This window comes from Poecilia latipinna, unplaced genomic scaffold, assembly GCF_001443285.1.
Source record: "Poecilia latipinna isolate Pla-1442-1.1 unplaced genomic scaffold, P_latipinna-1.0 Scaffold460, whole genome shotgun sequence".
Taxonomy (NCBI): domain Eukaryota; kingdom Metazoa; phylum Chordata; class Actinopteri; order Cyprinodontiformes; family Poeciliidae; genus Poecilia; species Poecilia latipinna.
In genome coordinates this window covers 69,620-82,961 of record NW_015113076.1, presented here as the reverse complement: position 1 = coordinate 82,961, position 13,342 = coordinate 69,620, and the positions used below count along the sequence as shown (strand labels likewise).

Below are 13,342 nucleotides of genomic sequence, written 5' to 3'. Positions count from 1 at the left end.
AATATATAGGCAGGCTTTCCAGAGCTACAACTGGTCGAATAACGACCAGATCAGCAAAACACTGAGCGATAATCCGTCAGAGGCTTAAACCACTAAGAAGCCCACACACCAAACCATTTCAAAGCACTGGTCAACTGACTGTACAACTGGGAGTAGGCAATACAGATAGAGCTACTGTGTTTATTTTTTAATAAACCAATTGACTGTATAAAGATATGTTAAAAAATAGAATTGCTAAGAAATAATTTTTTTTAAATTAAACTTTATTTACTATTGTACACATATTTTAATTATAGTAATTTGGTAGAGAAAATAAAAATCAATTAAGCATTATTTGTAAATATTGTAAAAAACTAAAAAACAAGAAAAGATAACCTAATTAGATAGAACAACAACAGTGTAATGTAAATATACACAAAATCTATATTTAATTTGCTAAAATTATTTTTGAAAATATTTCAAAAATATTTTTAATCTTTATTTACTGAGTTTTATAATTGTCAGAAATAAAATGACAAATAAGGACCAAAATATCAGGCGGAATGTGTCTCAGTTCGGGACATCGTTTTTGTTTCTTGGGGGACGTAACTAAACGTAACACCAAAATATTGGCTCGTCTGCAGCAGTTCTGGTCATAGGAGTGTGGTAGCTGGCATTTTATTTGTTGACTCCAAATGTTCGAGTAAGCCTGCTGGGTGAAGATAACACAGTTCCACGTTTGCCTACGCATAGTTTTGGTAAGATAAGTCGTCAATATGAATCGTTGCATAGTAACTTGTTTGAAGTCCTAACTGAAGCTGCCTGGAGTTCATGGTCTGGTCCCTTCAGCACCCAGTTGAAGGTTATTAAGTCAGAGACTGAGCCAAATCACAATAGGTTCATTTATTCAATATATCAGGCAAACAAGAGCAAGGTTGCATAACAACAGTGAATACATCTTTGTAGATTAGTGTGAAAGTGCAACTCTGTATTTTTCAGATCTTGCTTTCCAAAGTCTAGGCTCATTTATGTATTAAAATAGCTTTGAGAAGTATCTTCCAGTGGCTTGTAGAGATCTTTTTTTTTTCTTTGAATCTCAACTACATTGCACTCATTTTAACTCCAGTACTAGACCTTTAAAAAAAAAAAAAAAAAAAAAGGTTATCGATATGTTCATTAACACAGATCTAGGAATGAGTTTGAAATATAAGAACTCAAGGGATCAGGTGACAAATTATTATAAATTATTACTTTCCTTTTTACTTTAGATCAATAAGTTTGTTCCAAAAGACCATGAAAGAGTTGCCAACATGTTTGTAGTACTGAGGATGAAATGGGCATATTTTAGGGGGTACTCACTGTTGAAGTAGAGGGCTGTTACTAATAACTATGTTTTTAAAGTCATAAGTGGAAAAGAACTGTTGGTTAATTATTTTTGTCTAAAAAATAAACCGTAAGTGTTTCATAATTAATTTCAAATAACAACTATTTGCCTCAAATGAACCAAAACAAACATCAAACTACAAGGAGAACTCACCATGTAACATCCTGGTACTCCACTGACCACTCCATTCCTGAAAAGAAACCAGTCGTTATTTCAGTTCTTTAAAACTTTAGGTGCATCTTCTGTTTCCAGTTTGCTGCCCCAGGAACCTTTCTGCAGCCTCCTATAGATGTAAATACTGGCTCTAACCCCACCAAGGCCTTTAACGAAAAAACAGTATTGGAGGAGAGAGATTTTGGTTGTGTCACTACAGTCTGTACTGTGAAGATCATTTTGCGACAAAAACAAAACCTCTTGTCAACCTCTATCTTTTCCAAATAAGCAGCTGTAAATTATCTAGACAATTTAGATAAATGCACTACTTCAAACTTATAGGGGTTCCACAAGGATAAACTCTTGGCCCATTGACATTTTCTTCATATATGAGTAACTAACCTGGTACAGATCATTTGGTGCTCAGTTTTTACCTTCCATGCTGGTAATAGACCAACTTCTAGTAATGATACTGAACTAATCGTTTGGAGTTAGGCACAGGAGATTAAGTATCAGAGAACATGTACTAGTTCCTTTACTCTCCAGTTCAAAATATTTCATTGATTTCACTGTTTCAGATATTGAGATAATTTACCTAATTCACAAAATAGAAACGGTTTAAACTTATAATTATCACAATATCAGGATAAAGACCTCTTGGACTCTCACAGATGCATGATCCACTAATTAACCATCTTCTGTAAGTCAATGTTTCAGCCAGTACTTGGGAATCGCCTTGTTGGTACAAATATTAACGCTTTATAACTCTATAACTGTCTTGCCTTTTAAGGTTTGTGAGCGATCTGTTAAACAAATTGTGTGTGTGTGTGTGTCTGTTTTTTTTATTTTTTTATATACAGCAGTACAATCAGAATGTCATCTGAAGAGGAGAACCCCCCTGCTCTCTCTCCTGATATGCATTTCATTGGAAAGAAGGCAGATATTGTTAAGGCTGGCCGTGTGACGAAGCTGGTGAATGGATGCAGAGATGTCCTTGTCGTGTACCACCAGGGGGAGCTTTATGCAATGGACCTGCGCTGCTACCGTAAGCTCAGAGCAAAGGAGAGCTGTGTGTGTGATTTGATATATAGTCTAAAGGGAATGCCCAGTTGAAATACTGTATGGAATAACAGCATCTTTTTTTTCTTCTTTTTGACAGATGCTGGTGGTCTATTACATAATGGAGATATCGAGGTTGGCTTTTTCTGATTTATAGTAAAACATATCACGCCTGATAGTAGCTGTGGATGGTTTTCCATTGCTTTTATTCTGCCTTGCAGTAGTATTCAAAGTTTAAAGCAACACCACAGACAATAAACTCAAGGGTTTTGTATACTTTTGCTAGGCACTGTGCTTTACAACATTTAAATATGTACCATGTTGAAGCTTCTTTGTGTGTGAAACAGCTTTTTAGTTGTATATTTATATGTTAGCTGTAGAAAACTAAGTTCTTATTGTAATACCAATTTTACACTTGTACCAATCATCTCCATTAGGAGTTCAATGGACGGCCGTGCATTGTTTGTCCGTGGCACCAATACAAGATCACCCTGGCAGAAGGTGAAGGACTTTATCAAGCTGTGGACAATCCTACGATCAGACCACTGAAGATTCAGTGGCGCTCCAAAGGAGTCAAACAAAGGACTCATAAAGTCACTGAAGTTAGCGGGGATGTTTATGTTGCCCTGAATGACTCCAGTGAGGCCATCGAGTCCGATGTCTATCAGACTGAGAAATACAGAACTGCTTCACTCGATGCACTGCCGAAACACAAACCCAAGACATAAGAACAAGACATACATCTATTAAACCTTCTGTTTTATTTATAAGCACTCTACTTGTTTCAAAGCTAGTTTAATGATTCCTCCTTTTCTGATGTTATGTCAGTATTTTCTCATTTTAATTTCCATCTGATTATTCTTTTAAATTTCACAGGGGTTCAAACAAAGGAGAAACAAAACCTTTCAGAAAATCAATCAAATTTGCTTCAGGATAAAAACAAATGACTTTGAGTCATTACAATTAAAGCCAGTGATGCCTTCTTAAAAAGTTCAATCTATTAATCCTAAGGTATTTCTTATGATTATGTAGAACAAACAAGGATATTTTACAAATTACATTTTACACAGTTTCCTAACATATTGCAGTTTTATTTTTCTTCCCTTCCTCAGGTTTTGCTTTTAAGCTATTTACTTGAACACAGAAACCATAAACATGCTTATTAGAAGAGGCACGTTCAAACGAAAAACAGATCTTACATCTGTCGATCTATGTAACATCGACAGATCGCCAACAATTGTTCCACAAAATGTAATGTAGAAGTACAAATGATATTTTGACAAAGTTTTTACATTTAGTATCAGTACAAACTGATCATTTTGCACAACAACCTTAATTTTAATTTGTTTAAGATGTCTTTACTTCTGTAAAAATAAGCTACATTTTTTTATTGGACTACTTTTTGTTGTGCTTACTGCATGCTTTCACCTCAGAAATATTTCCTTCAGTTTGTGCATTATAACATTTATAACTCACCTAAGTTGTGTTTGGAAAACTATATTTGAACTGAAAGACATCATAAATACTCTCAGCTGTTTACATTATGGACTTCTGTGAATGTATGAAAATCAAGTTCAATGAAATACATTTTGTATTTTGATCTCAGGAGGTCTTTTCATTATCTTAGTGGAGGGCAAAAAGAGAAAAAAATAACCACAATTCAAATAATGACTAACCTTTCTGGTAAATGAGAAAATATATTTTTTTTTTATGTCTGCAAAGGTCTATATTTTTAATAAACTGTATCTCATTAAAAGGTGGATTAATTTAGCCATTTAGTCCCAAAATGTGGGTCCTGTTTGTGTGTTTAAATTACTTACAATATTAAAGATAACTGTGAGTTTTACAATTTCTTTTCTAACGCACATTTTTCCAAACACATAAATGACTGTCTTTAACCACTGATTTTTCAGAAGTTTGGATAATTTGTTTATACCACAAACAAATTATTGCTGGTATTTCTTATGTTGTAATTTTGCACTTACTGTACAGTTTCTTATGTCTATTTTTTTTAATGTTTTATTGCTTTGTGAATCTGCATGCTTCCATTTGCCTGTAATTTTTCTGAAGGTACACCTAGACTTTCCCACTTTCAATAAAGGACATTCCCATTATACTGTCTTGTTCTATCAAAGTGAGTCCAAGTATCAAAAAAGCAATGTAATATCCAGAAGTTGTTTTACATTTGTGTGTCTTTTTGATTTCTGGAACTTGCAATTCGAATTTAAATTGGTGAATATTTTGAATTCAGATGTCTAGAATCCGGGTCTGTAAAGCTATGCAATTTGAAAAAAAATAAAAAAGTAGAGTAGTCTTGTATAAGAGATGGTTTTGATTATATTAGACAACATTAAGCTGCCATCAACTTTCTGCCCTATTTATTTTACTTTTACATTTTTATTATTATTTTTAAAACCTTTTTCTCAACTTTATTTGCTGGGTGATCATAACAAAATGTCTCGATTTGTTGTGCAAAATCATTCCTGGCGCTAGGTGGCAGCAGGGCGCCTCGCGTTCTTCAGTCTATCAGACAGTAGAAGAAGATGCGGATGTTGTGAGAAGGGAAGCGGTTTTATGTAGTTTTTCCTCGAACCTGGATAACTTATTCTAGATAAGACGTTAGCAACATTTTATACGCTATCAGCTAATATTGTAATTCACCAGAGATGGAAATTAGCAGCAGATAAAGCTGGAAGAACATCTATTCTTTGGTTTCTAACAAAAAACTTAACGAAATGGCTTCAGGTCTGTCCTGCTCATAATATGTCCTTTATTGGCAAACATTATGTTTTTGCTGGGTCGTTTCTTTTCCATTGGGTCGATATTCGTCATGTTTTTTTGTTTTTTGTTTTTTGCAGAGGATGAATTGAATCTCCTGGTCATCGTGGTTGATGTGAATCCCATCTGGTGGGGTCAGCAAGGTCAGCGTGAGCCAGAGGTATCCTCTTCCTTATTTCTGATATCTCAGTCATATTTTCTACTCACTCAGTAGTAATTAGGTAAATTATTTCTTTGCATATGGCATGTTAAGAGCAAAGCAAAAGAAATACATTTGACATCACATAATTCAAAGTTTACCAGTAATCCTGTTGTTTACCAGGCTTAGTGGTAAACAACACTAATCCAGGAATTAGTCCCTTTTCTCTTTTTCTATTGTCCATTTGAGGTTTTATCTTTAAAAAATAAAGTAATTTATATCAGAAAGCAAGCTATGAAAAATGATGTTTAATTCTAATATTTGAACACAAATAATGTCTGCCTGTCTCTGAGAACAGTATCTATCCACTGTGTTTCTATTTTTTAAGTTCACTTTGTGCAAGTGTCTGGATGCCGTCATGGTGATGGGAAATTCCCATATGGCAATGACAAGGACAAACAGGCTGGCCGTTATCGCCAGTCATTGTCAAGACAGGTAACCACAGTTCACAACATTATAAGAAACCTTTGTTTACCTTCCGTCTGGGATTAACAGAGTAATTGAAATTTGACCCTGTCCTTCCAGCCAGTCCCTCCTTCCATCCATCCCCAAGCATAATCGTGTAATTCCTTCAATTTTTGTAGGCTAAAGACCTACGTAACTTTTTATTTTTTGCATGAAAATGTCTTTGCAAAAATGATACCAGAATCAGTCAAAATCTGTATTAATATTTGTCAAAAAAAAGCCTAATTATTGTAACTCCAGTTTTTTTTGTTCTTACTGGATTGGATATCTATTTATTCTTCTACATAGCCTTGCTTTTATAATATTTTATTGCCACGCTTGATCCAGAAATTACGTTAAACCTATATTGTGACAATTTAGTTTTCTTTTTTTTTTTTTTTTTTTTTTTTAAGTTTGGAACTAAAATGCTGCAGTGTTTTATACCTTTCATCACTTTTCTCTTTCATCCAGTCACTTCTTGTATCCCAGTAAGAGTTGGGAAAGTGGAGACAGTGGTGGGGATGAAATTTCCTCCAGCCGGGATGGAAAATACGAACTTCTAGCTGTCGCCAACAACCTCATTGCTGAAGAGATCAGGAGTATTATGACTAAAAGTGAGTAAAAAAAACAAAAAAAAAAACAGGTTTTTATAGCATGTGACTAAAGCCAATGTAAGAGGTACTCAGATTTGGTTGGTTGGTACCTTTTGTTTAATATTATTTTCAGCTATTTAATGACTCACTATTATTTTTCTTTTTTGTTTTGCTATAGATGTTTTTTAGTGTTTGGAACTAAAATGCTGCAGTGTTTTATACCTTCCATCACTTTTCTCTTTCATCCAGTCACTTCTTGTATCCCAGTAAGAGTTGGGAAAGTGGAGACAGTGGTGGGGATAATATTAACCTTTCGTTAATATTAACAAAAGGTTAATATTAAACCTTTTGTTTAATATTATTTTAAACTATTTAATGATTCACTATTAAACGTACCGGTGACTGCTGTGTGTCTTCTTCTTACAGCTGAAGTGACGGGGAATTCAACTGACACCCTGTTGGCAGGATCTCTTGCCAAAGCCCTCTGCTGTATCCTTTCAGTGAAACATCTTTGATAATTCAGTATTCAGGAAATTGGTTCAGCTAACAAAAAGTGAATTATTTCTATGTCATTACAGTCATGAAGTTTTATGACTGACTTCTCTGAAGTAACCCTACATGCAGCTTGGATTTGCTCATTGGGTCAGAAGAAATTAGTGTGAGCTGTTTTTTCTAATTGTCCTTAAAATGTCACCATGCAGATATTAACAGGGTCTCAAAAGAGTTAGAAGGTAAAGTCAGATTAAACTGAATCTATTTTTTTATTATTATTAGTAGTATTATTACTATTTTCTTATATTAGAAACGCTGCATTTTACTTTTTTTTTTTTTTAGTTGGACAAGAGATGAAGTCAAGGATATTGGTAAGATCTTACTTAATTCCTCACTTGGTTTTGCTTTTCCTGATCAGTTCAGCTGTTGGTACTCCCATGCCATTTTGTACCCATGCATTTAAAGTTTAGTTTTTCAGCTTGTTACATATTTCTCAGTAATTGTAGCATTAAAACGTACTAGAAATATCCAGCAATCGGAGGGTGTGGTGCTTTTTATCTGGAGCGTTTATTAAGCTGCAGATAGTTTAGAGGCTGGACAGGTTTCCAGTCTGTCACAGGGTAACACTGAGATACACAACTACTCACACACACACCTGTGGGCAATTTAGAGTGACCAACCTATTGATTTTGGACAGAAAGCCAGAGTAACCTGTGAGAATTCAAACAGAGAGAAAAGAAACGCAATAAGTAAATATAGTTACTAAAAAAAAACTAATTTATATGAATAATATGTAGCTCATAAAAAGCTAAAATCCCACATCATTTGTTCATAAACCTCTATGTTTCACCCTGTTTTTATTGATTGTGGTTCTGAATCAATTCTAAATTGGTTGTTATGGTTAATAAATACCATCTGATAATAGACGATCCTGCACAGGGACAAAATGGCGAAGATGTGAAATCAGCGTCTCGTTTTGTTTTGCTCGTCTTGGTTAGGTGATAAAAGCAGCTGATGACTGCGCTCTCCAGTACATGAACTTCATGAATGTGATTTTTGCTGCACAAAAGCAGGTAAAACTAAATCTCTGCTCTAGACTTTCACTAATGTATCTTTTCAATTGATTAAAAAAAAAAAAACAACAACCTCCGTTTATACTTTTGCCAGAACATCCTGATAGATGCGTGTGTGCTGGACTCGGACTCGGGGCTGCTTCAGCAGGTACATCTTTGATGCAGGCTTATTAACATAGCATTACAACTGTGAAGGTGTAATAAATGACTGACAAAATATCAGTCAGTGGATATTAAAACAAAAAGCGGTACCACCAGGATTGATGTTTGTGTTTTAGGCTTGCGACATAACAGGAGGCTTGTACCTGAAGATACCGCAGAAAGTAGCCCTGGCTCAGTACCTGCTGGTGAGTGTTTCTGCCGTTTGCTGCGGCTTGCAGTGGTTGCAGCTTGAAGGTAGAGTCAGCATGTCTTTGTTCTGGGAACAGTGGGTGTTCCTGCCCGACTCGGAGCAGCGCTCCCAGCTGGTGCTGCCGCCGCCTGCCCACGTGGACTACAGAGCTGCCTGTTTCTGCCACCGTAACCTCATCGAGATCGGCTACGTCTGCTCCGTTTGTCTGTCGAGTGAGTACCGCACGCCGTCACGTGCGTTTCAAAGACACAATGTTGTTTGTATTTGCGGTGATGATTTTTTTTCTCTCGTTTGCTTCCAAGTATTCTGCAACTTCAGCCCCATTTGCACAACATGCGAGTAAGTCTGTTACTTTGACTTTACCGTATTGCCAGGTAAAATCTGTTTATTTACTTTGTAGTTCGCTTGACAGTAATGGTTAAAAATCTGTTTGTTCTTAGGACGGCCTTCAAAATACAGCTACCTCAGATGGTCAAACCTAAAAAGAAGAAATTGAAGCAAGCAGCTTGATGATTGTTTTGATTTCCTCTCACTGTCATTTAGGCAAATCAGTTTTTTTAGAAGAAGAAGCCCCTTATCCAAATGTATATACTGATTTTGTTACTGAAATCTCCTGGGTAAAATGTATTTGCTGTTAGAGCAAAGATTTCCTGGAAACCTTTGTGAAGACGAACATGTGGAAGATTCTTATTATTCTTCTCTTCTGTGCAAAGCAAAAAAAAAATAAATAAAAAAAACATAATAAAAGACCCAACACACCCAGCACAAGGAGTGTTTCAATGAACATTTCTGGATTTTACAGCTTTGTTTCTATCATTGATTTTTAACAATTTAATCTGCAGAAGAAGCTCTTCAGTCTCATTACTAAGGAAATGACGTTTTTGAATTTAGTCTCTTCTGCTTTATGTGCTTTGTCAAATTTACTACTGAAAATTTTAAAAAAAATCCACCAAGAGCTGATTCGCTGTAACTTCACTAATATAAAATACGCTATGTAAACTCCATCCACAGTAATATATGAATTTAATACACAACAAGGAATCACGCCAAACAACAACCAGTTATATATCATCTCTGCATAAACTGGTCACTGGTATTTCTAAAATAATATATTTTGGCTATAATAGCACAACTGTAGTAGTTTATCCATTTAACACACCATCATTTAATCTTAAATATGTTTTTATGAGTCTTTCCCATGAGATTGAATAAAATGCATTTATTGCAAAAATTCATCACTTCATACAAGTCAAAATGTTTCTTACTTGTTTTCTTCAAGAAAACTATTTATTCAACCAAAGTAATTGTATGTACACACAGGATAAGAATTACTGAAGCATCCCATCTTTAATAACCATGACCATCTTCTTTCAAGCTCCCGAGAGAAAAAAAAAACTTCAATCCAAAAGCTGGCCTCTTTAAAATGTGTGCAGAAGAATGTATGCAGGTCTTAATCATGAGTTCAGCAGTTTAATTTTGACATATTCCACTCTTAGTCATTGTATGGAGAAAATGTTCAAGATTTTCATTAGGAAACTGGAAAATGAAAATAGATCCAAACTTCTACTGTACAGAATAGAAAACACTCAGGAGATTCACGGATTTAAATCTGGAATAAGGTTGTGTGGATTATCGCTGGACTGGAACAATGTTGCACCTGAAAAACAAAAAAATAAATAAATAATTGTAATGTTAACAGTTATTCTAATAACAAATAGTCTCACTAACTTCTTCTGCTGCCTACATGTGACAGAATGACAGTTTTTGTGTCGCTTTGTGCGCTCACCCTAGCAGACCCCTGCCGGACCACCGCTGTGGAGTCAGGCTCATCTGAACCTTCTGGCCGTCTCTTATCACAGCGACCCGTAAAGGTTTCTGAAAACGAACATTATGCTGCCGTTTACATCGGCTGATGGGCATGTTCAAAAAGTACAATCATGGTAAAAGCAATCAAGCTCACGTTGTTTTTGAAAGTAAAGTGAAATAAAACGTGAAAATTGAATTACTAAGCTACAGCAAACTGCAAGATCAATAATACTAAAAACAATTTATTTTTCAATTTAAACAAGCGAAATCAAATTAAACTTACTCCTTCACTGTGTTGCACCACTGCAGCAATGTTCTGCAGATTCTGAAAGTTGTTTGTGTTTACAGAGCCAAACTCGATGACTTCATCTCCTACTTTGAGCCCCTGTAAGAAAATACAAACAATCAGGCTCAAAGAAATTGAAACATTAAGCATGAATGTCAGCATAAATGTTGGTTTATCTGAAGGTTTGACTAAGTTTAAGAGCAGAGAAGATGTTCCTCACAGCTCCAGAAGCAGGTGAGCCGTACGTGACGGCATCCACTCGAGCAAAGGGAGGAGGCAGAGTGACCTGCTCCTCCATCGGCTCCTCCTGGCTTTCTGCCTCGTCTCGTTCCCGCTTGGCTTTCTCTCTAGCGTGGAGCTTGTGCAGAGCTTCTTCAATCTCTGCCATGATGGCTTTGTGGTCATTTTGTAGGCCTGAGACACAAACAAAACAAAAGCCTAACAGCTTAAGTGCAAGAACAAACATTGCAGTCGAAGTGCCGTGAAGAATAATAATGTTCTCTTTTCAAAGAGAAAGCCAAGCAGAAAAACTGACAGCTAACCAACTGTTGTATTCTAGCTACGTTTCACATGGGAAAGAGTTTCAAACAGGAGGGTCACTTATATTATTTGAAGAGCCTTGCAAACATTCTCCAACTGTTTGAACAATAAACTTTTTGTGATTTGATGTGATAGGCCAACACAAAACGGTATACTATCCTTTAAGGGGAATGAAAATTATGCATAATTTTTTTACATATGTTTTTTTTAGGGTTTTTTTTTTTTTTTACAAATAAAAGTCTGAAAACAATGGCGGCCATTCATACCCAGCCCCTCTATGTCTGATTTAACTCGCCTTTGTAAAGTTCACAATAATGCCTGAGATATTTATTCACCCATTCAAATAATTGAATGTAGGTCTGTCAGTCACTTCCTGTGTGGTAGCCTGTCGGGATGTTGTCACCTATAAAATAAGTCTGGTTGTAAAATGTTCTTGTTACTAAATGTTCTTGTCTGTCTTGTCTGTTAGTGGTATTATAAGAAAGTGGAAGTGATCGGAAACAATAGCAAGTCTCTCCAAAGTGGCTACAGAATTTCAAACTTTATGTTCTTCAGATTAGCTTAATGGATGACTGTGAAGCTATACCCAAGCATTATGTCACCAACTGCAATGCAAAGTGTCAGATGGAGTTGTGTAAAGCACATTGACACCAGACTCTCCAACAGTGGAGACCTGTTCTCTGAACTGATTAATCATTTCTCTCCGTCTGGCAATGCAATAGACAACTCTGCGTTTGGCTGTTTGCAGGAGAATAACACTGCTTTTGATTGCTTCATGTCACATGCAAAGTTTGGAGCAAAGGGGGTTGTAGTGTGAGGCTGGGTACCAATGCACAAAGCAAGGTCCATTAAGATATGGAGGAGAGAGACTGGTGTGCACGAACTTCACTGTCTGCACAGAATCCACACCTCAAGAGCAGAAACTGCAACTCATGCCTTCTTGTCCAACATCAGTGTTTGACCTCATAAAAAGAATCTGTTAAAACCGCAAAGGGTGGTATCTATTATGTGGATTAAGCATGGAGATGTCATTCAAGTTTGTGAGGAAAAAGGAGCGAATATTTCCGACAACACAATGTAGTTCAACTTCAGAAAGACTGAATGGAAAGTAAACTAAACTTGTGAGATGACTGAAGTGGCTGTAGTTCACCCAGGAACTGCTTATAGAGAAACACAAAGACAAACACATCCTTACATGATATATTGTGCCTCGCGTCCCTGATCGTGTACAAATTAACATCTGCTCGGGGATAACCCTCAGCGTCAACCAGAGGACCCTCAACTCCGACACCTTGCTGTAAACAACAAGAGAAACGAGTTCAGCGCAGCGCAGGACTAGATTACTTCAGAGTGTGGGAACAACTTACGTCTTCTAAAACGTCGTGGTAAGCCTTTATCTGCTCTTCAATTTCATCTTTCTTTTTAATAAGGTTCTTCACGTCGTCCATTGTTATTTCACAGCCCTCAGCTCTGTTTTCTCCTGTCATCTTCATGGCTGCTAAACAATCTCTCTTCCGGCTACAAGCGTTTCTATGACGCTACTTCCGGTGCAGCGACCCCAACTGTCCAAATGTAGACACTACCAAAATATGAAACCTTTTACTTAGAGAAAGCAAAAAATATAATACATTTGTACATTTTCATTATTACTCTCATGTAAATAAGACACACAATTCTTCAGTGGTTTAATAAGCCAAAATAAAATTTTGGGGAAAGTTCGTGTGTCTTTTAATATAACTGACTGTCTTCATGCTTGCATGTCCAAGCAGGTTCCAGCTGTCAGTGCAGCACCATCTGGAACAGACTGGACTTTGATCGATCTGCTGCATCTGATAAGCAGATGTCATGATGTTCTAATCTTTTTGGTAGCAAGTGCTCTACAGGAAGTGAGCTAATATTAGACATTTAAAATATCTCCATTTTTCTTTACAAACTTAAACTCCTGCTGTGTAAATTGAAATGAGCTTAATTTAGTTTTCCTGGGAATCACTGAAAATGTTATATTTAGCATAACCACAGCTCATGAGAACTACTTCACATTTACATAACAGTAGAGTGGACAAGCCTTTTTCACCTGTGTACAGGTGTTCCAGCCCAGGAAGCATAAACTACATTCCACAGCTGCTCTGCATTTTTTTGGTTAGTTTTCTCTTGCAGTTAAGGTACCTTCAGGAATAGGTCTGGCTACTCCATAACATCAATCT

General features: G+C 36.2%; 3 protein-coding genes across 5 annotated transcripts; 2 read left to right on the top strand and 1 right to left on the bottom strand.

Moving 5' to 3' along the window:
• Positions 1-88: 88 nt before the first annotated feature.
• Positions 89-4,686, top strand: LOC106951458 (Rieske domain-containing protein-like). 3 transcript variants are annotated; one of them, XM_015039020.1, is made up of 4 exons: positions 89-165; positions 2,377-2,561; positions 2,676-2,710; positions 3,013-4,686. In XM_015039020.1, exons 2-4 carry the CDS (start codon positions 2,390-2,392, stop codon positions 3,301-3,303), a joined length of 498 nt encoding a protein of 165 aa, XP_014894506.1. In that variant the 5' UTR covers positions 89-165; positions 2,377-2,389; the 3' UTR covers positions 3,304-4,686. The 3 variants fall into 3 exon arrangements, with proteins under 3 accessions (XP_014894506.1, XP_014894505.1, XP_014894504.1); XM_015039019.1 differs by lacking the exon at positions 89-165 and adding an exon at positions 580-737; XM_015039018.1 differs by lacking the exon at positions 89-165 and adding an exon at positions 581-682.
• Positions 4,687-5,094: 408 nt separating this feature from the next.
• gtf2h3 (general transcription factor IIH, polypeptide 3) lies at positions 5,095-10,045 on the top strand. The gene is made up of 13 exons (XM_015039008.1): positions 5,095-5,320; positions 5,434-5,513; positions 5,881-5,987; positions 6,468-6,610; positions 7,016-7,078; positions 7,291-7,320; positions 7,424-7,452; positions 8,080-8,154; positions 8,249-8,302; positions 8,433-8,501; positions 8,583-8,718; positions 8,809-8,845; positions 8,947-10,045. The coding sequence occupies exons 1-13, from the start codon at positions 5,311-5,313 to the stop codon at positions 9,014-9,016; spliced, it is 903 nt and encodes a 300-aa protein (XP_014894494.1). The 5' UTR covers positions 5,095-5,310; the 3' UTR covers positions 9,017-10,045.
• On the bottom strand, positions 9,762-12,681 carry psmd9 (proteasome 26S subunit, non-ATPase 9). Its single transcript, XM_015039009.1, has 6 exons — positions 12,506-12,681; positions 12,334-12,433; positions 10,819-11,012; positions 10,596-10,697; positions 10,293-10,381; positions 9,762-10,163 (listed from the first exon to the last, which is right to left on the bottom strand). The coding sequence occupies exons 1-6, from the start codon at positions 12,629-12,631 to the stop codon at positions 10,136-10,138; spliced, it is 639 nt and encodes a 212-aa protein (XP_014894495.1). The 5' UTR covers positions 12,632-12,681; the 3' UTR covers positions 9,762-10,135.
• Positions 12,682-13,342: the final 661 nt, after the last annotated feature.

Bases quoted from the DNA above. Each gene is read 5' to 3' on its own strand.
- LOC106951458 (XM_015039018.1), top strand. The intron at 2,562-2,675 runs GTAAGCTCAGAG...TCTTTTTGACAG, and splicing joins AATGGACCTGCGCTGCTACC to ATGCTGGTGGTCTATTACAT. The intron at 2,711-3,012 runs GTTGGCTTTTTC...CATCTCCATTAG, and splicing joins TACATAATGGAGATATCGAG to GAGTTCAATGGACGGCCGTG.
- gtf2h3 (XM_015039008.1), top strand. The intron at 7,079-7,290 runs GTATCCTTTCAG...GTCACCATGCAG, and splicing joins TCTTGCCAAAGCCCTCTGCT to ATATTAACAGGGTCTCAAAA. The intron at 7,321-7,423 runs GTAAAGTCAGAT...TTTTTTTTTTAG, and splicing joins GGTCTCAAAAGAGTTAGAAG to TTGGACAAGAGATGAAGTCA.
- psmd9 (XM_015039009.1), bottom strand. From the start codon at position 12,631: ATGAAGATGACAGGAGAAAACAGAGCTGAGGGCTGTGAAATAACAATG. The intron at 11,013-12,333 runs GTAAGGATGTGT...TTTGTGTCTCAG, and splicing joins CGCGAGGCACAATATATCAT to GCCTACAAAATGACCACAAA. The intron at 10,382-10,595 runs GTAAGTTTAATT...GTTCGTTTTCAG, and splicing joins TGGTGCAACACAGTGAAGGA to AAACCTTTACGGGTCGCTGT.